Raw genomic sequence first — 21,237 nt, 5'->3', positions numbered from 1 at the left:
TTGAAACCCTCGAGTCCTGTGGTGCCAGCGAACCGTGCCGCGCTCTCCTCGACAACCTGGGTCAAGCTTGATGTTGCGTGTTGCTGGGCCTATTTAGCTCTCAGAACTCCCATGTCTTGCCCATCCTTCAGATCTTGCTCCCGAATTCTGCATCAACTTCCACACATGTCTATTTCCCGTCTCGTGGATCCTGGCTTGCTGCTGTGCTTCAGCTAACATCTGCAGCAGTGTTCTCCACTGGGCCTAGAATCCTCCCACATCCTGGATTCAACAAGGCAAATCTGGATTCTCTCAGTCTTCCACCACAGTCAAGCCACGCTGAGACCTCGTTCCTCATACCTTGAGCCTTGGTGACGTGGAGTCCTTCCACGGTCTTCTCCCATGGTCGTCATGTCTTCACAAAATAGGTGTGTTCCATCCCAATCTGAGAACTTTGAGGAATCAGCCAGGCTCACATCATTTAGCGTGACCGAATCTGAGGGGAGGTATCTTGAGGATGGTTACTGGAAACATGGCCGCTTCTACGGTTCCTGGAAGCCTGGCAAGTATCTATTTCCCATCGATTCAGTAAGTCAATCCCTGCCCCGGAGTATTTGTCAGGCACTCTAATCCAGGCTGTTTAGGAAGAGTTAAATCGCTTGGATATATTCCATAAAGTCTTTCTGGTCGCTCGCGGCAATAAGCCCTTCCACTGTCCCATCATGCGGAAAACGCCCAGAATCATGGATCTTGGTACAGGAACTGGAATTTGGGCTATCAATGTCGCAGAAGAGTAAGTACTCACTTTGTCATGGAGTCCCCTTTCCGACGTTCGCTGACAGCCCGCAGCTGTCTCTCAGACGCCCAAATTATGGCTGTAGACTTGAACCAGATTCAGCCCGCTCTGTAAGTCTTGAAGGATTCGCAGACATAAGCCAGAGGCTAACGTGCCCAGAATCCCTGTAGGGGTAATGCCAAAGCAATATGATATCGAAGAACCGACGTGGGGTCCGCTATTATCAGACTGCGACTTGATCCATCTGCGGATGATGCTTGGAAGCATTCAGACCGATTTGTGGCCCCAAGTGTATCGCAAAATATTTGAGTATGTACTACGCTCTCACCGCCGCCAGCTGTTTTAACCCATGTGCAGGCACCTGACTCCGGGACTCGGCCACTTGGAACACGTGGAAATCGACTGGACACCCAGATGGGACGACGACGAAAGGCCATCGAATTCCTCATTTACCCAGTGGGCAGAGTTGTTCCTGACTGGAATGGACCAGTTCAACCGTACCGCAAGAGTGGCACCAGAAGAAACTCGACAAATGCTCGAAGCTGCAGGGTTTACGGACATCAAGCAGGAGATTATCCCGGCCTTTGTCTGCCCTTGGTCTCCTGATCGGCGTGAACGAGAGATCGCAAGATGGTTCAACCTCGGTCTAAGTCACAGCCTGGAGTCTCTTAGCTTGATGCCCCTGGTTGAGAAGCATCGCCTGGGGCCTGATGAGGTCCGTGAGCTATGCGCAAGAGTCAAACGCGAGATCTGTATTCTGCGCTACCACACCTACTGCAACATGTGAGTTATCGATGTCTTTCCAGGCTGTGGACCTCAGAATGGGATATTAACCGCTTCGCAGTCACGTCTGGACGGCGAGAAAGCCCGGGCCCCCTCAGTAAGGCCTTGGTCCATTTTGTGGCCCCAAGCTCGTCAGACCCAACACAAGACATGCTATGCTGCTCAGTGGGAATGACGATAACATTAAATGCCAGGCAGATCGTCGCGACGCGCTCCGCTCCTGGAATTGTTCACTAGCCCAGGCTCGTCCTTGAAGGGGGCAGATTGAGAATACGATGGCCGCTGCACACAATCACACCCTGGCTGCTCCGAAATGGCACCACGCTTTGTTCCGAGCGCGTCACGGTACCACTCATTTCCCATGTTTGAGGATCCGCCGAGTTTCAAGAGACGCTCTCCCTCAGAACTGGCATCGTGGAATCAATATCTAGCGACAGGGGTCATGATCGGTATCACCAACAGCGACAAGGAAGGGGGGCCCTCAATCAAACGACCAGCCATTTTAATGAAGGAACCCCCGTTGATCACGGCGGAAAAGACCTGACCGCCCAGACTCTGCTGACCTGGTCACATCAATCTGTCTGTCAAACGCACTGATGCCGCCGTGCGCGTGCGTGTGCGGGCAAGGGCTTGACGCAGCGTGGCTGGTAGCTGTTAATTTGCCTGCCAAGATCTAATCCGGGGACTCCATAATAGCTCCGCACACCTCGGGACGGCCCTCTCTCGTTTCGGGCCTTCAGCTCCGTCGACAGCGCGGATCGATCGGCTGACTTGACCGAACCGCATCGCGCTCCGTGTGATCACGACGTGGTCTTTGCACGCGGCAACCCTCTCGGATCTGTTGTGGCGGTCAGGCCTTGCTGAGGGCATTGCCGCCCAGGCTACCCGCTTCTGCGAAGAAGGTGACACTGAGAACTAAGCGAGGGGTCCGATCGACTTATCGCGAGGGATGGGACCCATATACCGTGGTCACTTTGCTCACTTCCAGAAGCAGAAGGTGAATGACTTGGTCAAGGCTTTGTCTCGGTGAAAATGGCCTTCTGGAAGCATCTAGGAGGGTCACGTTTTCATCCTGACAAGCCAAAACTAGGTTGTTTTGCCTGAATTGCGCGATTCCTCTCCCTCATACCACCGCTGTCTCCTTCATCGTTCGCCGGTACCCTTTCATCTGGCTGAGAAGTTGTCTCAGGATCGTCCGGAGCGGATGGCTTTGGCCATCTTGGCGGATTTGCCAGCGGCTTGTTTCTTGGACAGGCCCTGTCGGTTTCTAGACCGTCGTGCCTTGGCCAACGCTCTGAAATGTCTGGTCGACGGAATTGTCGGCCATGGATATATGTTTGCTTAGGATATGCGTGTACCCTGGATATGTGCCCTGGATATGCTCATGAGGATCGAAGGGAACACTCCCTTCGCAGACTGCTATGTCTTGACTTCTACACCAAGCACCAAACAAGGCGGCTATATGCTACATTTGAGCTAGTACACCGTCTTGGTGGGCTTGACCAATGGAGTCCTCCTTCTACTGATCAGCCAATGGCCAAACCAACAGTGCCCATATATCTGTATCTGAAATATCATAATGAGAAATACCCAACAGTATTATACACGTTTCCTAGAGACTTTTTGGAGCAAGTTCAGTGATGTTGCGAGGCTATCCATTTCACCGGGGCAAAATCTCCACGAATCGCTGTCCATATGAACCATACGCTACACATAAACTTGAATGTGATTTGGGCACACTCTTGTATTTCGCATCTGAATCTTGAGACGAAGTCGTCATGCAACTCTGAAAGGTCGCTGATCAGGACTTCCTCTGGGCTGTTGTCCTGGACTACGGCGTAGGACTCTATAGCACGACCTTAGTGAAGGAGTCTTGATGGGGCATCACAACTGCACCATGCCAGTGGAGAGTCATGAGGGCAAGTATATTTTTCCCGTAGATCTCGAGATGAAGTTAAACACACTTTGGTTAAGGAGCCATCATGGATACCCAGGTAGCCTTCTTCGTTTATACAGCCCAAGCACCACGGGACTTGCCGGTTGCAAGACTAATTTGAGATCCTCCCCCAGGCTTGTATGAGTTAGTGAAAGGTGACTCTTGTAGAGTTTCTGAATAAAGCATAGTTATCTTGAAACGAACACCGGCGAATTATTGGTCACTCTGCAGAGCCCACAAAGCATATCATTATCCATTATGTAGTTGCGAAATCCAAGACTGCAAGATAAAGGTGGCTAACGTCAATTGGGATGACGCAAGGGATGGCCCAAGTAGAGAACTCACACGAATACCCAGATATCGCTGCTTGGAAGGTATCCACGGCGGGGGTAGCCCGCCGGGTGTTGATTTTGATGTACAGTTCTACAAAAGAAAGGTGCTCACAGAAGACAAACATCGAAGTCCAGTGAGACCAGTGTTCCCTAATCTCCCAGGTTCCAACTCCCCGAATAGATGAGTCTCCAATCAGCCCTTCCCAGGCATCCTCAGGCCGGGGAAGCCATGTCTATAACCCAGTCGTTCACATTCGTCTTTCTCCCCAGCTCTTCATACATCCCCACAACTCCCGCTACATTACAGGGACACGCTTAGTGGTGCGAAGAGACCTCGCCGCGGTAACCAACGAGCTTGAATCGGCCAATGATCTCGCCGACGGTGAAGAAGCCCAGAACCTCGGCAAGGACAACGCCGCCAGCGGCGACCTGAGCAGGGCCGATATTCCGTACCTGCTGGATGACGTTCTGGGAGGACTGGATGAGGCCCCGGGTCTGGATGGTCTTGAGGAGGTTCTGGTAGGTGGTCTGGAAAGTGGCCAAGTTGCTGTCGGATGCGTGTTAGCCGGCTGTCCCGCCCAATATTTGCGGGACAATTGAGGGGGGCCTTACGGAGGGCTCATCTTCTGGCCGTGGAACACAATCTTGCCAACCTCGAGGGCAACCTTGGAGTAGTAAACCACAAAGGGAACTTGTCCTGTTCAACTTGTCAGCATCCAATTGCCCACGCTGCGATTGAATGCCGTGGCAGACATACGCTCAACGAAGCTGATGACCTTGCCCGTTCGGCCGCCGACCTTGCTCAGGGCATTGGCGGCACCCTTGGCAGCACCAGCAATGGCCGGGCCAGCAGCAGATGTGACGCGCGACAGGCCCTCCTGAGCCCGGGCAGCGGTGTTCTTGGTGGCCTCGGCAGCCTTCTGGGCGGCGGTGCTCTCGAAGCGTCGGGCGGCGACGCGGAGGGCCGGCGAGCGGAGCATGGGACGGGCGAGCGACGACATGGCGGCGGAGGTGACGATGAGGGATTCGAGAAGCCTCGTGGGATCGGTGTCGGAGCTCCGTGGGGTGATGAGACCTGCGGCGGGTGGTCAATTGATGGAGTCGAGGCTGATCGTGATCGTGGGCGAGGTCGTCTGAGGGAGAAAAAAAGCTCGGGAGAACTCGCTGGGTGGTGGTTGAGCCGAATGTGATGGCGCTAAACTGTTTTGGGACTGTGCGGCAGTCCTGGGCGAACGGCAATAAAAGCGATGCCTCACTCTTGCCAGATCCGATTGATAGCCGCCGGCTCATGCTTAGACCGAGTGGACGTTAAATACAGCAATCACCATTGTATTCTTTTCCCTTTCACAACATTCAACTGCATATGAATTTCGGTGCGCGACTATGACAGCATTCACGAAATGAACTCCATTCAGCAATTGAAGAACGAGATTTGATTCAATTTTCCATTGTTCTCGTGTTTCTAAAACCCAAAAAAAAGAGAGGCAATCTTCTACGAGCAAGCCCCAAACACACGCCTCAACCTCAAATACATACGCCAAGCACCCCATTTATAATCATCACTTCGTTGTTTAATCCAGGCTCTGGATCATGACCTTGATCGACCCGCTCTTGGGATCGGCCGAGGTCTCAAAGGCCTTGAGCGCATCCTCCAGCTTGAAACGGTGGGTGACCAGCTTGGACAGGTCAATTACACCGCTCTCCACCAGACGAATGGCCCGAGGCCAGGTGTTGCAGTATCGGTACTGCAGCTGAATATCAACCTCGCGCACACTGGCGCGCATGAAGGGGATGTTGATCTCGTTCTTTCCAACACCAATGATGAAGACCTTGCCGCCGAACTTGACCGACCAGATAGCAGCCGCAATGCTGCTCTCAACACCAGTGCACTCGAGGGCAATGGTGGGCTCAACGCCGCCAAATGAGTTAACAATGGCCTTTGCGGAATCCTCAGCAGAGAGTCTCTCGACCTTGTGGGTGATGACTCGAGGGCAGAGCTCCTTGGCAAACGCCAATCGGCTCTCAGAGATATCAGTGATGACGATGGGTGAGGCACCAGCAGCGGCGGAGCAGAGCAGAGTGATCAAGCCGATGGGACCAGCACCGCAGATCAGGACGGGGTCTCCCAAGGAAACCTGGGCTCTCTGCATGCCAGCCAGGGCAACGCTGAGGGGCTCGAGCATGGCACCGTTCTCATACGACATGTTTCCAATCTTGTGGCACCAGACGGCAGGGTGGTTGATGTATCGGCGAAGCATGCCGGGGACGGGAGGGGTGGAGAGGAACTGGACAGTCTCACAACCATTGTATCGGCCAGTGAGGCAAGGCTCGCAGGTACCGCAGGGGATGTTGGGCTCGACGGCGACCCTGTCGCCCACCTTGAGATGGGTGACGGAGGGGTGCACAGCGACAACCTCGCCGGCAGACTCGTGGCCAAGGATGTGATCACCCTCGACGATCATAGGGCCAATACAACCAGCATGCCAGAAGTGAACATCGGAGCTATACCCTGGTGAGCAACCAATTCCCGGGCGAGGCGGGGTCGAGAAGACGAGGATTACTTACCCGCAGATACCAGTGCTTCGGATAGCAACACTGACCTCGCCCTGCTTCAGGTCGGCGCCAGACTTGACGCTCTCGGCGCTGGGCTCAGCGGCGTTCACCCAGAGGTCATGGTTGGGGTTGGTGTAGACACCAATGTTGGGCTTGAAGGTCGTCTTGACGTCCGCGGTCGCGGGGGCATCGACTGCTGAGGGGCTCATGATGGATTTGTGTAGTTCGGGTCTGTCTCGTCTGCGGTTGGACCTGGTCGTGATACCGGTGTGTCTGGATTCGAGGTTGGAAGCAGAGCGCGAGGAGAAGTGATCAACCCAGCCGGACCGGACGAGGCTCAAAGGATCCTTTTAAACATTTCCCCTTCCTACACGGAGAAAAATTTGGGGTCATGCGCGCTGCCATCGGTATATGTTTGGTTGCATGGCAAATCTCGAGTTCCCCACGTCAGGACGACAGACAAGGGCCTCTTGAGATCCAGCGCGCCAGTCTGCTCCCACGCCTTCCCACTCGGTGGTACTCTGTGGGGTTTACCTCGATATGGATGGGGGCATGATTCGGAGGCTGTACCACAGTCTGCATCTCGACTCCCGCACCAATCACAACGACCGGCTCGGGGAAACCCCAGGACGCCATGCCACCGCACCGGACTAATAAGCGACTGTTGGTTAATATTGAGTCGCGGTTGAATTGGTTTCACGGTCTTTTACCGGTTTACGAGTAAGGCCTTCTGGGGCACATGCTCGGCCCTGACTGTTGGGTCGCTGAAGCAGAAACAAGACGAACGCTTGCTCTGAGGGACCCCGGCAGCTACAGCTACCTACCTAGCTACTTAGCTAGACCTAGGTAGGTAGCTCCAGTAACCTCCGTTGGCCACTGCCGCGATGCTTCCCCTCCCTAGGCAGGTCGATGGGTTGCCACCGAGTCCGCCGGCTGCTCTCCGGCGCTGGCTTACATGCACGACTGCACCACTGTGATTCTACCGAGGAAACTAAGGTGGTGTCGGCGCGATCGGGACGGCTCTTGACTGGTACGGCTAACGCATTGGAGCCGCGATGCGTGGCTGGCAGCGGGTCCTAACTCTACATCCGAATTATCATCTTGAACCTTCCTCTGCGTCGAATGGACGGATATGGCAGCCTGAACCGCATGGGACCGTTAGAGGCTCCTGGATCGCCAGCCGGGCCAATCGCCGCCCGTCAACCGGTATCAGCTCTTTGGAATTGGAGGTTGACGGATCCGATAACTCGGCGACCGCCGGTCTTGTGGTCTCGGGGAGCCAGGTTCTTGTGGGGGATAGGCTCGCGTGTTACGGCATGTGGACTCTGAGCCTGGGGCCCCGTAACGTTGACATGGATGGTTACGGATTATTATCTGCTGAAATATCTGCGGATCCTATTTCTACGATTCGCGGTCATAAGAACACGCGAAAGTTTCATCTGGTCAGCTGCCAAACCGCCCTGGCAATCCAATCCCATCCGGTCGCGAACCGGTCCTCAACCTCAACGGCTTGCCGGTCTCGGGAGAGTTAAAGGCCGCCGTTGCTGAGCTGAGCTGCTCTCATTGTCTCAACTCCTGCGCCTGCATCGCCATTCTTGTGTCACCATCAAAAGCAATGCGACAACCTTGAACCGACCATCCTTTGTTCTGGACGCAGCCTCTCGATTTGGGCACCTGGGCAGTGGCGGTGACGAATTGCCCATTCATCAATCCTCTGGCCGAAGCGAGAATCCGGTCTCTCCACGTTCGTTTCGGTCAACACGACATGTGCACACGGTGAGGGTTCTGTTGCGTGTGCATCACATGTTCCCTGCCCAATCCGTGGCCAGCATGGACTGGCCATGACCTACGTGGGGTTTGTTCAGTATTATCGACGAAGCTGACACCTCGAGACCTGCGACGGCAAAGTTCCGAGCCCAAGGGTGTTGGGGAAGCTGCTGAGAGTGCTTGGATTTCATGCGTGGCTGTTGCAATTCACATCATGACATGTTGACAAATTCTGCTGCAGGGGGGTTGCGAGATGGACGAGACGAGTGGGCTGACAAGTGTCGACTGGGACGTTATATTCTTGCTTGGGAAAATATTTACAGGGCACGAGATTCTCGTTTCTCTCGTCACAGGCCCTTCTGTGTTACAGGGCCTCTATTTTCCGGGTGGAAGATGGCCATATGGGAATGATAGCAGTGTTGGCCTGAACGGAAAGCCATATGGACACGTGGGACAACAACAGCCCTTGGCCTGCAGCAACTCTCTACTTCCTATGCCGGAAAGAAGACGAGAAATGCTAGCATCTCTAGGGGCCGAGGGGGGCGAATTGCATTGCACGACTTGGTTGTTGAGGCGTCGAGATACCTTGGCAGTCCAAACCTGCAGGACTCGAGACCGCAGCGGCAAATGCAGAGGGGTGGTTGAGGAGACAACATGCTATTGGTCATCCCCGCAGCCTGTTATCCGAACTTGGCGTTGCCTTGACACCTCGATGATCTTGCTGGAACAGTCAATTCGCCAGTTGACAACACTGCTTTACTCCAAGGACACCAATAGTAGAGACAATCGACCACTGGACGAAACCAGCATTTGACGTCTACTGAGGAACAGAGATAGCAGTAATCTACGCACAGCCTCGTATCTGATAGTCAGCGTCAAATACATGCAGAACATTAGAACCCTATCTCAACATTATTCCCAGGATCCAAAGAAGGTCATGTTGGAGAGTGTGGTTACGCAGTGTGAGACAGGCGAAACAGCTTCTCTTTCGATCTTTCAAGGCAATGTCAAGCGGCATCTCGAAGCAGGACGAGCCAACAATGTGTTTCAGTTCCAACAACTTAGGCGTAAGGGAACAACCATCCCCGAAACGTATCCCGCAAGTCTCGTGGAGATGATGTCTTGGAGCTGGAGCGCATGCTATTGGCCCCTACATTCCAGCTCTAGCTCGAAACCTATGCAAAAACGCCATCAACGGGTAGCGGCACCCTGTTGCTAAGCGCGAGCCGCCACGTTCCTGAAGATCGGGTCACATTCCCATGTCTTTATCAGGTCTAGGTGACTCGCGGGTGACGGAAGCCACCGCACTCAGGGGAAAGTCAGACATCATGGCGACTATCAATCAGGACAACCGTTATGTCTGTCTCCCTGGTGGGCAGGGTTGCCAGGGGGCAGGTTCATTGTGTGTGAACCCATTGATCAACGAAAGGAACAGCCACACTTCTTCCATGAGAACGAAAGAGTCGTCAAAACCGAAAGATTAGCATTACGCAAGGCAGCCGTGAACAGAACCCCTCACTTACCAGCCCTTGAGCATGGGTCCAGCTGCGCTAACTGCCAAGGTGGGTGCAGTAGGGTTCGCACCAAGTGGGATTCCCAGGTTTCCCATTCACAGCTCAAAGGTTTCACTGACCATGATCTGTGAACCAATACGAGGGGCGCCGGCGCGATAACGGCATGCAAGATCTAAGACCAAGGGCTCGGCATTGAAGAGGAACAATGGGCAATGTCATGAGGTGCGTGTTGGATTCTATTCAAGAGAATCCAACCACGATAATGAATTTCCGTCGAGGATCCTATCGACTGACGTACAGGTTGCTCTAAATTCCACAAATCGGTTCTCACCGCCGCGAGTGTCGGCCAACACTAGCACCGTCAAAGTGGGCCGGGCAAGTCGTGATGCGAGTACAGTATTTCCAACTGCGATCGACCGACTCCCCAAAGTCTCATACATGTTGATACTGGTTGCCCCCGGAACTGGACACGCTCGATGCCCTGTCTATCGCAATCTGGTTGATCATACAACCAAGAGCACCCCTGTCGGTGCTGATTGATGAAGGAACTGACCCCACCAAGCCAGGGCCTCCATCTCAAACTGATATGGAGGGATCATGTCGAGGGATGTGTTGGATGGATAGTGTGGAAAATTGGATTGGTTTCGTTTTGATTGTCGATCTCGTCTCGCTTTTTGGTTCCGAAACCTCGTCAGGTGGTCTGCACTTTTCTAACTCGTGGAATATTTCCAGCGCAGCAGAGTCAAGGAAATTTGGTCGGGTATGTATTTCAGTTCAGTTGTTCGTAACGTCGTAAATCTTGGTCTGGTGGGTAGATGGTCGTACGTCCTAGCCGACAGATACGACTACGTCGCCTTTGCAGACGCCGTAAGAGCAGCACTCCGAGGCATCCATGTCGCCCTTGAGGATAGCGTCGACCTTGGCCTAGGTGAACCATGTTAGATACGATGAGGTATCGACAGGAGATAGCAGAACTTACGTCGGGGCATGGGCCATTTGGCGAGATGGAAGATATCGGCAGGGCCGACGCAGAGAGGACAGCAGAAGCCGCCACGAGGAGAAGAGGCCACTTCATGATGCTGGGGTGTTGAGGCTGAGGTTTTTGTGAAGGCGGTCGAGGTGGTTTCTTAGGTGGGTGTTCTCAAGTACAAACGGAAACGAACGTGAGCAGCCAAGAGAAAGACAGGCGGAAATGAGAGGCAGGGAGGAACCCGAAGCGCACGACGAGGTCTAGAGAGAAGAGGCGAAGGGGGAGCGGAGCGGGAATTGGGAGGGTGTTGAGGAGATTTATACAGAGGAGGAGTTGAGCTCAGGGTGGTTTTGATTTCGAGGGAGATCGCAGGGAAGATGGGCTCCTTCCTCCGGGAAGCGGCAGATGCAAACGGACCTCCCCCTCTCGTGGGACGGGAAAGGCGGAACCGGCAGACACTGCTTGCAAACAAAACAGCAGAGGGAGGTACCTGCCTACATAGATAGAGATCTTGGCATCTGTCACCCCTTGACTCGACCAGCGATTTTCCCCTCTTACACCACCTGGACTCTCTTCAAGATCCATTCCACGATGCACACTAACGTGGGTTTCTGCTGGGATGGCACCTTTGTCACTGCCCAAAAGCGGTCCCACTGCGTCATATTCCGGGGGTCGAGCAGGAACATGCCGAATTCAACGACCCACGGGCCCGACCTCATGTCGTCGTCGTGTAATCAATACGAGCCTCGGGAAGAGATTCGAGTCGAGACTGTGTGTGCGCTGGCATTCTGTTCTAGACTGGACTACCTAGGCTTCCTGAGACAGCGAGCAGCCTCTGTCCTCAGATCGGCCAGCGACTGCCGGGAGCGCCTTGGCTCTCGAGCGCAACAAGACGGGCGTTCCAGCGTCGACCTTGCAGGGCAGGGCAGGAAACAAATGTCCCAGAGGGGAATGGCCGAGACAGTCGACAGGAGCAGGAGCAGCATTCTCGGCGTCGCCAGGTAAGCAGCTCCATCTGTCGCCCTTCAAGTCAGCCCTATGCGCCATCTGGTTAATTGCAGTACCAGGCCGGTGCTCTCTGGCTGCGCCGCTGTGGAGAATAGGCGCCCGTTCACTATCTGCATCAACCCTTGCTTGTCAAGACTCGAAAAGTTCAGACGAAATGCATGCCTTGACCGACGTCTGATGCGCTGACAAACATGACCGACTTTTCCTTCGCCTCTATCACGATGCCAAGAGTCGAGCACACACGCTATCAATACGAGTTGCAACTCCCCATAACACCAACCAACAGATGCAAGTCTCGAAAGACCCGCCTTCTAAACAAGTTTGGTGCTGCGGAAACCGTCCGACTAAACCGTCCAACCGTTGCAGAGCCTAAAGCAAGGGACGATGCAAGATGGCATGCAACGTCAGACGCTAATGCCAAAAGTTACTCTCAACTTTCTCAGCTCTTCCCACGAAAACTGCATGGCTTACCCGAAGTGCCTAGACGCTTGCAAGGATCGAGGGTGACAGCAAAGGACTCTTGTCGAGAAAAAGCCCAACGTGATCCTTGAAGGTTTTGCCGGCCACTTCCTCTTAGAGAAGAAACAAAGTGCAAGGCGCAGCCGAGCTGACATTGGGTTTCATTAAATCCCACGGCGAATCATAGTCATGCTGAGCACTGAGAATGGACCTGGATATCTCTCATCAAAGCCAAAAAGAACCCCAGAACGCCTTGCCCTACTCGATCAAAATCTACCAGGACCACACCTCAGCCCCCACACCTCCAACCACAAACCTCAGCTTGCCCTGGTTCCTGTCAGCAGCATCGGTGCCGGGCCCGTCTATTACAGCGATATCCCCTGGGTCAGCTACGCCGCTGTATTCGTCGGCTAGCAGCTGTGTCTTGTCTTGCTGTATCCTCCAAATCTTGATCCTTTGGTCGTTGCTCACAGTGGCTCCGAATGTCTCTCCCCCACGGCGCACTAGTACCAAGCCGTTGATGGCTGCTGCGTGTGCCTTGCGCACTATACCACGGCTCGAAACAGTGTACCTGCGGTTTCCTGCCTCATGAGATAAAGGTGTGATGGTTGTAATGCCGAGTGCATTGTCATCTCCACCAGTCAGCACTTGGAAGCCTTCAGATGTTGGTTGAAGATCCAGGCTCTTAATGCTGTTCTGGTGTAGCGGGGCCACATGCACCAGGACATGGCTCGAGGTTTCGTTGTCGTCAAAGCTCGCTTCCCAGGTCGCCAAATGTCCGTCTGTGGAGGCTGTGAGAGCCGAGAGTCCGTTCTCGTCCACCCCGAGATGGCGCACCTGGGTGAGACAGGCTCCCGTGTATGACATGCGCGCCAGGAGCTTGAAGCCATGGCCAGGGGTGTATCGATATGTTTTCAGGGTCGAGTTGGACATGGCCAAGGTGATGATGATGCTGTTCTGACTGTCGACCTTGCAAGCATCGAAATCTACGATACGAAGGTCGCCAGCCGGGCTTTTGTCGTCCAAGCCTGCTTCACACAACACACCAAGACCCTGGTAGCGCGATTCAAGTCTTCGAACTGACCATATGAAGAATTCCTCGTAGCCTGCACTGCTAAGGAGGTATTCGTCTCCGAGCCATTGGGTCTTCTGGAGGCCGGAGATGTGCAACTTTGCGGAAGCAAGGCATCGCAACCCCTTGTTAGCGGGTTGCCCTTGCTTACCCTCCTCGTAACCCCAGACTCGGACTGTAGTGTCTTCAGCACCAGTTGCGATATACCGACCACTGGAACTCAGTGCCCGGATCTCTCTGCCGTGTGTTCCTTGCCGAAGAGGTCGATGAATGGAACTATGCTGCGAGTAGACACAGAGCTTGGACGTCTTTGTGAAACCGAAGCGGATACGGTTGTAGTCTGTCGGATTATGTGCGAGGGTAAATGTTCGGTGAGATCCTCCACAATCAACTGCAGCTATCTCTTCCCTTCTCGTCTCGTTCCAGACAACAAAGTTCTTGCTCTTGAAGCCAAACAGAACCAGCTCAGGGGAAGCATCTGGCGTGAACCAGCCACCCTCGATGATGGACGCAAAGGGAGGAGCGACCTCATGCTGTAGATGAAGCCGTACCTCGTTCCCAAGGTCCTCAACTTCATATATCCTGTACTTGGTATCCCTGCTTGTGGCTAGGAAATAAAACGGAGCCCCTTCGCCGTCTGTGGTAGGGAGGGGCACCAGAGCTGTGATGGCATCAGAGCTGTTGAACCTGAAGTTCAGGACAGGCCGATACCCCTCTTCAGCCTGCCTCAAGAGTGACAAGAAACCATGACGCGAACCGATGGCGATCAAGTCTTTCTTCACCCTGGCAGCAGACATTGCCACGAACCGGCTATCCATGCCACGAATATCTGCCGTCTCGAGGACGGCTCCTATGCGCCAGTCAACAGACAAATACTGAGCGTCGGCTGTTCCATGGAGGTGCACAATGAGTTCCATGGGTCCCTCAGATGGTTCAGCGAGCAGCGAGATGTTAAAGACCTTGCCAGGCACAGTCCCAATGTATGTCACGCCTTGGTCTTGACGGTAGTGGTAAAGGCTGCCATTGGTCGTGCCCAGGATGACTGCATCATCTCCAATGGTTTTCATGGTGTAGCAGGATTGGAGGTCAGCGATAACATCGTTCTCTATGTCGACTTCTGTCCAATTCAAGCTAGGGCGGAAAGTACCAAGGATAAGACGCCCCCAGCTGGAAGTGGCCAAGACTTTGTCCTCTGAGAGAAAGGTATAGCGGCTGAAGATTTCACGGCCACGAACGTGCTGGATAGTGCGGAGGTTGGGGAGTTGATCCAAGACTTGTTGGAACTCGAGGGAAATGAGATCGTGGGTGGGTGCGGTGGCAGCTTGAGAGCTTGACGGGATGGTTTGTGTGATGAGTGAAATCTTGCTGTCAGCGCCTCCGGTTGCAATGATGGTCTGATGGTCGCGGCGCGTTACAGCGTGTGACCAGAGATGCTTGCCGTCGTGCAGAGCAAACGTCTCCTTATGCTTCAGAGAACCGGACAGTCCCTTGGGGGAGACGGCAAGATCCAGCTGCCACCTCTGGGCTGTCGAGTCCTCGCCGAAGGAGTATATGGTGACTGGGCTCTGGGGCAAAAGGTCGCCCTCTGCCAGTTCAGCGAACTTGACGCCCCAGATTCTCGACGCATGTCCCATGATGGTCGCGATGGGCCGCAGGGCTTCAGCGTCCTGACTGGAGCCATCATGCCCGTTTGGTGTTGATCCAAATCCCGTCTCTCGAGGTGCTGCAAAATCGAGCTGCTTTCGGTCTGTTGTGCCATGTTGCTTGGTAATATCCCAAACCCTGACGGTACGGTCGTCACTACAACTGACAAGCAGTCTTATGGCCGATCCATCCTGGCAGACAAGCTCATCCGAGATGTTAAGGCCAAAGAGGGAGCCTTCGTGTCCACTTAGGGTAGCGAGCATCTCGGATCGCCCATCTGTGACATGGCACTTCCAGACGACAATCTCGCCAAAGACGGTGCCGCCTGCGAAGAGCACTGAGCCTTGATCGATCCACTTCAAGCTTGCGGCGTAGAGAATGGGCCGCGAGGGCGAGACAACAGTTCCAACAACAGGGACATTGTCGTCATCCAAACTCAGGTGCACGACTTCGTTGTGGGCTGTTGCGAGCACAACAGAGGAGTCATGGTAGGGCGAGGGGGAGACATCATATATCCAGTCCGGTGCGGTGGTCTTCTTCACGACCACGTCTTCAACGTTGGCTCCCTCACCAAGAAGAGCTTCGATGGGTGATACCACGGCAACCTGCGCAGAACCCCAAACCAAGACGCGACCACCAGTCAGCGGGCGAATGCCGTGGATGGGTTGCGCCGAAAAGATGCGGACGCTGGCCACGCGGACGGCATTCCCAAGTTTGATGTCGTAGAGGGTCAGGTGAGTATCCTCGCCGGCGAGGAGATAGTCTGCGCCGCGGAAGAATGCGAGCGCGGTAATAGGGCCCTGGAAGAATTCCCGGGTGAGACGTAACTATATTCGTTTCAACTTGTGTGAGCTTGTTATTTGGTCCTATGTCGGCCCATGATGGCGGGGGAGGGGCAGATTTTTGGACTCACCTCTGGCATGGCCAGAACGAGAAAAGGGACAACAAGATGTGAAAAGAAGCTACCAATATGCCCTCTATAGTTGTATCATGGGCGATCTCACAGTTGATGGTATGCTGAACGTTAAGAGAGAGAATGGATGTCAGCAGTGAGGGAGGGATATATGCAGGTGCGTTTGCCTGGGTTTTTTTGTGAGTGGGTTTTGAACTCAGCCATGAGAGAAAATTTTTGAGCCATGACATTTGTTCTAGATGACCCCATATCAACCAGGCTCCAACTTGTAAGTCTATACCACCATGATACAATGAAGCATTAAAAGAATGAATAGTTTAGTTCATTGACTGATTTTTTATATCGCACAATCGAATAGTAACCCGAGCTTATGTATATTCATACCATGTCCAGAAAAACACATTTGGGTATCATGCCGTCCATCCATTGGCATCTTCCCGTCCATCCAATATCCATCTCGCAGTCCCAAATCTACATCGGACTGCCGCCAATAAACAAGAGAGAGAAAAAAAAAAGAAGAAAAAAAAGACCAAATGATGCCTTCATGACCATGTGACCGCATGTAGCAGACCCGTTGCCCAAGTCGTTCATCCAATATCCGATTAAGATTCCAAAAAACGCCATTAATGCAGCATCATCAAGTTTGTTCAAAGTATAGACTCAATAATCATGTCGTGAGAGCTTCATGAAACCCTCCCGCGCGAGCAGCTTAGCTTAAGCGCGGTGCGAGTAGGGCTCGTAGGCGAGATCGGAGCGGGCAGCACCGCTGGGGTAGCGGGGAGCGCCGTACTGGGACTGGGTCTGGTTGTTGTTGTTGTAGAAGCCCGTCGTCATCTCGTGGTCGTTGCCGAGAGGGGCGTAGCCGCGGGAGCCGCCACCCAGAAGCTTCTCGCCATCGGAGTTGCGGTTCTTGCGGTCCTTGCGGCTGCGGTGCTCGGGCTTGCAGCAGCAGATGGTGAAGAGCCAGAAGAGGCTGGCACCGATGGCAAAGGCGACGGCGATCCAGGCCATGGCGAGGAAGGTGTTGTTGATATGGCCCTTGACACCGTAGAACTTGGCCGTGCCCTTAACGACGCCGATAACAGCACCAGCCATGAGAGTCGAGGCGAGAGCAGCACCGAAAGCGACAACAGCGGCGAGACCGGCGATGATCCAAGTCAGGCAAGAGAAGATGCGGGAGCAGTTGGCAAAGATACCCAGAATAACCTCAAGAGCCAACAGGACGAGGGCGGCGACAAAGGCAACCTCAACCCACTTGTTGGCGGTCCTGTAGGCCTTGAGAGCAGACTTGACCTCATCGGGGAGCTTGATCTCGACGCCGGCAGCGGAACCAAAGTGCTCGATGTAGGTGGTGTTGAGAACCTCGGAAGCCCAGTCGAACTTGGGCTTGACGCACTGGCGCTTGCCCTTGTAGGGAGTGTAGCAGTATCCCCACAGGCTAATATCATAAACCTTCTCGAGGTCGAGGAGCTTGGCGGTGATGTTGGTCTCGATCTTGTCGGCGCGGGGCTTGATGTTGATGTCGATGTTGCCGACTATGTGGTCCACATCGGCCGGGTTGATGCTCAGGTCCTCGACGTTGACCTGGAAGAGGTAAAGGTCCTTGTTGGCGACACCCGCGAGGGTGGGGACGAGGAAGAAGACGATGGATGCGATGGTGAGTGCGAACGGCACCAATACGCAAAAGAAGCGACCGACGCCCATTGTGATGTTCTTTGTTGTTGTTGTTTTGCGGTTTAACTGTCGGTCGGAGGTCAGGTCGGATGACGTAAACTTTTAGAGTGAGCGAAAGCTGATGTTTTAGCGAACGATGTCGGAGGGAAGAGGAGGAAGCGTGAGTGAAGCAAGCGTACACACGCAATGCACACACGAAATGGGATGAGACGAGACGAGACGGGAATAGGAAAAAAGAGGATGTCAGCAGAAAGGAAGAGCGGGCTGAAGACGGTGGATTTATAAAAAAGCTGTGTGAGCAGAGCAGGCTGGGCTGGGCATGAGCACTGAGAACACAATCCCACACACAGCCCAGCGCCAGCGCCATTAGAGACCGGGGGGGTGAGCACTTGGCCGCCCCCTCCACGTCAACTCTGGATCCTCCAGCTCCAACCCCCCAGCCAGAGAAGAGCTGTGTGGAGTGGCGCAGCAGAGACCCCCAGAAGAGGGGAGACCAAGCGATGGACCACACTAGTGCGAAGTCCGTCAGCAACACTGTACAGTCCCCAGCCTCTTCAGCCCAGTCCTCTACAGTGCGCCTGATCGTTTCTGCCTCGGCGCCTCATTGGCGACGACCGGCTCCAGGGGGCTCCCCCGGAGGCTTGGAGGCGTGCTTACGACTCCAGTGGGTGTTACAGCTGGTTCCCATTAAAAACACTCTGGGAGCTGCGTGATGGCCGACGCACGCACGCACGGCTCCCGTCGTTACTAAGTCGCTAAGCCACCCCACGCGCGACATGCTCCAAAGTCCCAAGCCTCTTCGCAGCTCCTTCAATTTAGCTGATGACATTGAACCAATGTCAGGCTGTGCAATCTGAAGCAGCTGAGAGATTGACCCTTGCTTCAACGGCCGCCAAGCACGTTTTCTGTCTCGTCTTGTTGTTTTGTGCCGTGTGCGCCATCTCACCGCGCGGGTGTTGTAGTCCGACTGCACCAACAAGCTTACAGCACAATGAGAAAAAACCGCCTACAACAGCCAGCCTACATAACCGTAAACGGAACGGGTTCCCCCTCCTCCAGATGGAGCTGCTGAACTCTGCACGATCAGCATGACGATCTTGTCATTGGCCCAGCAGCGGGCCTTGTTGATGGAGAGATCACCATGACATGAGGGTCTACAAAAGGCGGAAGATGCCTTGTCTCTAGACTTGAGACTTTCCGTTACCGCCTTCGTTGCTGACGATTCCATGATGGGCATTGGGACTTTGGGCGAACCCATAACGTTCGAAAAGGCAATAAGCGGGCAACTAGTCAATGTTGTTGCCGGCTCTGCACAAGCAAGATGCGTGGTATTGGATCCGATGTCGTAGTAGAGCCAGGACCCTGAACTCTTGGTGCTGACGACAGCAAGCCGGGGTCCGTGATCCACCCCAGAACCACATTGAGATGTTTTTCGTGATCATCAAACAAGGGGAGACGCAACAGACAAACACCATAGACGTCGTCACTCTGAAATAAAAACGGGGCCAGATTTTGACGATCGATCTTCTGCCAGTCTGGACCTACGTCTGCTACTTCATTGACTTTTTCACCCCAAAGATTCATCATCAGTGTGGATGGGCGGGAATGGGATGGATGGTTGTGATGGAATAAGTTGAAGTGACAAGCCCAACGGGAGGTGCCATTCCCGTGCTGGTCCTGAGATCCATGCAGGAGCATGATCTTGGCCGTCAGCAACTAGGCCCGACCGGAATGATGAGACGAGACAAAGTTTTTTGGCCCTTGCTTGAACCTGGCGGCTCATTTCAACCCGAGAAGGCAAAAACTACTACGACGCAGACGCAGCCTTACGAGATCCACGGGATAAAACAAGCAGAAGAGAGGCAGAGCATTATCACACAGCCCAACCAATTGCTAGTCCCCGTGTCCCCGCGCCGACTGGGCGGAATCGCCCTAAATTTAGAAAACTCGCGCGGTTTTGCCTCAACTCAGCCTCCTCTTCCCGGGACCCTTGCTTGTGTGGCTTTGCGGCTTGACGTGATTCCGTTCCGGTTATCTTTGCTTGCGTTTGCTTGCACCGCCTGCTTGAGTCTAGACCTTGAGACGTCGATCTCATCAATCTCCTCTTTGCTGTTGTAAAGAAAAAAGCTATTTAAGACCAGAGATGCCCGCTTCCAAGATCCCAATGCAGCATATAAGCCGAGGGTATCTTGGCCGATCTAGGACCCCCCGACTAGAGCTGACGTAAACTATCAGCTTTGACAAGCGAGATGGCCCATTGCGGCGTCGCAATGGCTCCCCTCACGTCTGTCACTCTCTCCCTTGAGCCTTCATCGTCTTGTCTTGTCTTCTGTCGCCCAAGCAGCTCCCCAGGCTGACAGACCGATAAAGGGCTGATGTTTCTGGCCTAGCGGGAGACGCAGCTCCGTCCTCGGGCCACGACCATCCACACCGCGGGACGCCATCTCCAGCCCCTCGTCCAATGCCCGCACCGGGTTTGAGATGGTCGACTCTGATAGCGTGGGCAATCCGGGAGCCGAGCTGAAGCACTAGGCGTTTTGACCTGCCGTTTGCATCGCGAGTCAACGACGACAGCACCAGCCAAAGCACCGGCGCTCTTGGTTTTTCTTGCGTGGGTAAGTAGGTAGTAAACTGTAGCTGAGAACCGTCACTTGAGAACATCAATGTCATCGGGCGTTGGTCCGAACCGTCCAATTGCAAAACACGCAGATGCAATGCTTCTCTCACTGCATTGAATCCTCAGACGCAACTCCAGCCACCGCCATGTGCATCTCACCAGTTGCTTTTTTCCATTAGACATAGTAGCCCGCCGCCATTCGCCAGCCGGTCCAGGGTAAACAGCAGGGGTGTGTGTGTCTGATCTCTGACCGGTTGGATCTGCCTTCGACCAACCGAGCGGTCGGGAGACCAAACTGCCGCGTCGTTCTCGACCTCACCTTGGCACAGAAGGGGAAAGGTAGGCGCGGAAACCGGCTGCGACGACGACCACGCGGGGAACTCGGTGAGAGCACCGAGAGTGTGTGCACGAGGCTTTGGTCAGGTGTGCAACCTCGTTGACTCTCATTTACTGCGAGGGTGACGGGCAAGTCTCAATGTGCAAATGGGTGTGAGAGCGGCCTCAAAACCAGCAGAACGACACATCAGTTCAAACAGGACTCCTAGTCCTTGAGAGGAGAGGGGGTTGAGCATGTGCCTAGAAATGTGCTAGCGGCCTTGGCCCTTGGCCTCTTCTTGGGTTCCCTCTCTCGTTGGTGGTGATGTCGACGTAACGCAGCCGGCCCTTTTCTTCCTTCCTTTTCTCTTATTTGCCTCAAGAGTTGCGTGGTGAGATGATTGCCGATTGGCAAGGATGAGCTGAGGGAACTTATCAGGGCTGAATTGAGTCGTCTCGAGTCGGTTACCGAGCCGCCCTCGACCTGGCAGTTTTTTTTCCTTGCTTGCTTGATCCTGGCGTCGGGTCTCCATATCGAGCTCTCGCACGTGCCAACTGGCTCCCGTGATGGAGCACCAGATTGCATCCAAGGTCAAGGATTGCCAGGGCCTCAGCAGGAGCAGGTAGGCAAGTTCTTCTGCTGGGTCAATGTCTCATGCATGGTCTGCAGCGTCTGCAGCTTTGAGTGGGAGAGGAGAGAACTGGCATCGCATAGTCTGGCTATCTCATCTGTTGCTCCCCCAGAGTGACAGTCTTGTTTGTTTCTGTAGGTTGCTGGCGAGACAAGCAAGGTTGGCAGATCTGGACTTGGCTTCCTTCAAGGTCTAGCCTGTCTGGTGGGGTCGTCAGGACAGGTCCCAAGACCAAACAAGCAAACCAGAGTCCCGCCATATGACGACTGCGAC

General features: G+C 54.2%; 5 protein-coding genes across 5 annotated transcripts; 1 reads left to right on the top strand and 4 right to left on the bottom strand.

Moving 5' to 3' along the window:
• Nucleotides 1–381: 381 nt before the first annotated feature.
• LRP88_08806 (methyl transferase) lies at nt 382–1,812 on the top strand (the record flags this gene model as incomplete). The annotated part of the gene is made up of 6 exons (XM_083245304.1): nt 382–407; nt 465–567; nt 624–772; nt 829–885; nt 1,133–1,558; nt 1,695–1,812. 6 exons carry the CDS (start codon nt 382–384, stop codon nt 1,810–1,812), a joined length of 879 nt encoding a protein of 292 aa, XP_083099798.1.
• A 2,329-nt stretch (nt 1,813–4,141) lies between these two features.
• On the bottom strand, nt 4,142–4,827 carry LRP88_08805 (ATP synthase subunit g; the record flags this gene model as incomplete). Its single annotated transcript, XM_083245303.1, has 3 exons — nt 4,142–4,373; nt 4,439–4,523; nt 4,584–4,827. 3 exons carry the CDS (start codon nt 4,825–4,827, stop codon nt 4,142–4,144), a joined length of 561 nt encoding a protein of 186 aa, XP_083099797.1.
• A 570-nt stretch (nt 4,828–5,397) lies between these two features.
• Nucleotides 5,398–6,588, bottom strand: LRP88_08804 (NAD(P)-dependent alcohol dehydrogenase; the record flags this gene model as incomplete). The annotated part of the gene is made up of 2 exons (XM_083245302.1): nt 5,398–6,328; nt 6,392–6,588. 2 exons carry the CDS (start codon nt 6,586–6,588, stop codon nt 5,398–5,400), a joined length of 1,128 nt encoding a protein of 375 aa, XP_083099796.1.
• Nucleotides 6,589–12,370: 5,782 nt separating this feature from the next.
• Nucleotides 12,371–15,735, bottom strand: LRP88_08803 (WD40-repeat-containing domain protein; the record flags this gene model as incomplete). The annotated part of the gene is made up of 2 exons (XM_083245301.1): nt 12,371–15,640; nt 15,727–15,735. 2 exons carry the CDS (start codon nt 15,733–15,735, stop codon nt 12,371–12,373), a joined length of 3,279 nt encoding a protein of 1,092 aa, XP_083099795.1.
• Nucleotides 15,736–16,440: 705 nt separating this feature from the next.
• On the bottom strand, nt 16,441–17,430 carry LRP88_08802 (SUR7/PalI family-domain-containing protein; the record flags this gene model as incomplete). The annotated part of the gene is made up of 1 exon (XM_083245300.1): nt 16,441–17,430. One exon carries the CDS (start codon nt 17,428–17,430, stop codon nt 16,441–16,443), a length of 990 nt encoding a protein of 329 aa, XP_083099794.1.
• Between the last annotated feature and the right edge of the window lie 3,807 nt (nt 17,431–21,237).

The sequence above is a fragment of the Fusarium phalaenopsidis genome (assembly GCF_050370095.1).
Source record: "Fusarium phalaenopsidis strain FUZ10S chromosome Unknown contig_32302, whole genome shotgun sequence".
In the NCBI taxonomy this organism is placed as follows: Eukaryota; Fungi; Ascomycota; class Sordariomycetes; order Hypocreales; family Nectriaceae; genus Fusarium; species Fusarium phalaenopsidis.
The sequence above is the reverse complement of the archived record's forward strand: the minus strand, read 5'-3'. Positions and strand labels throughout refer to the sequence as shown.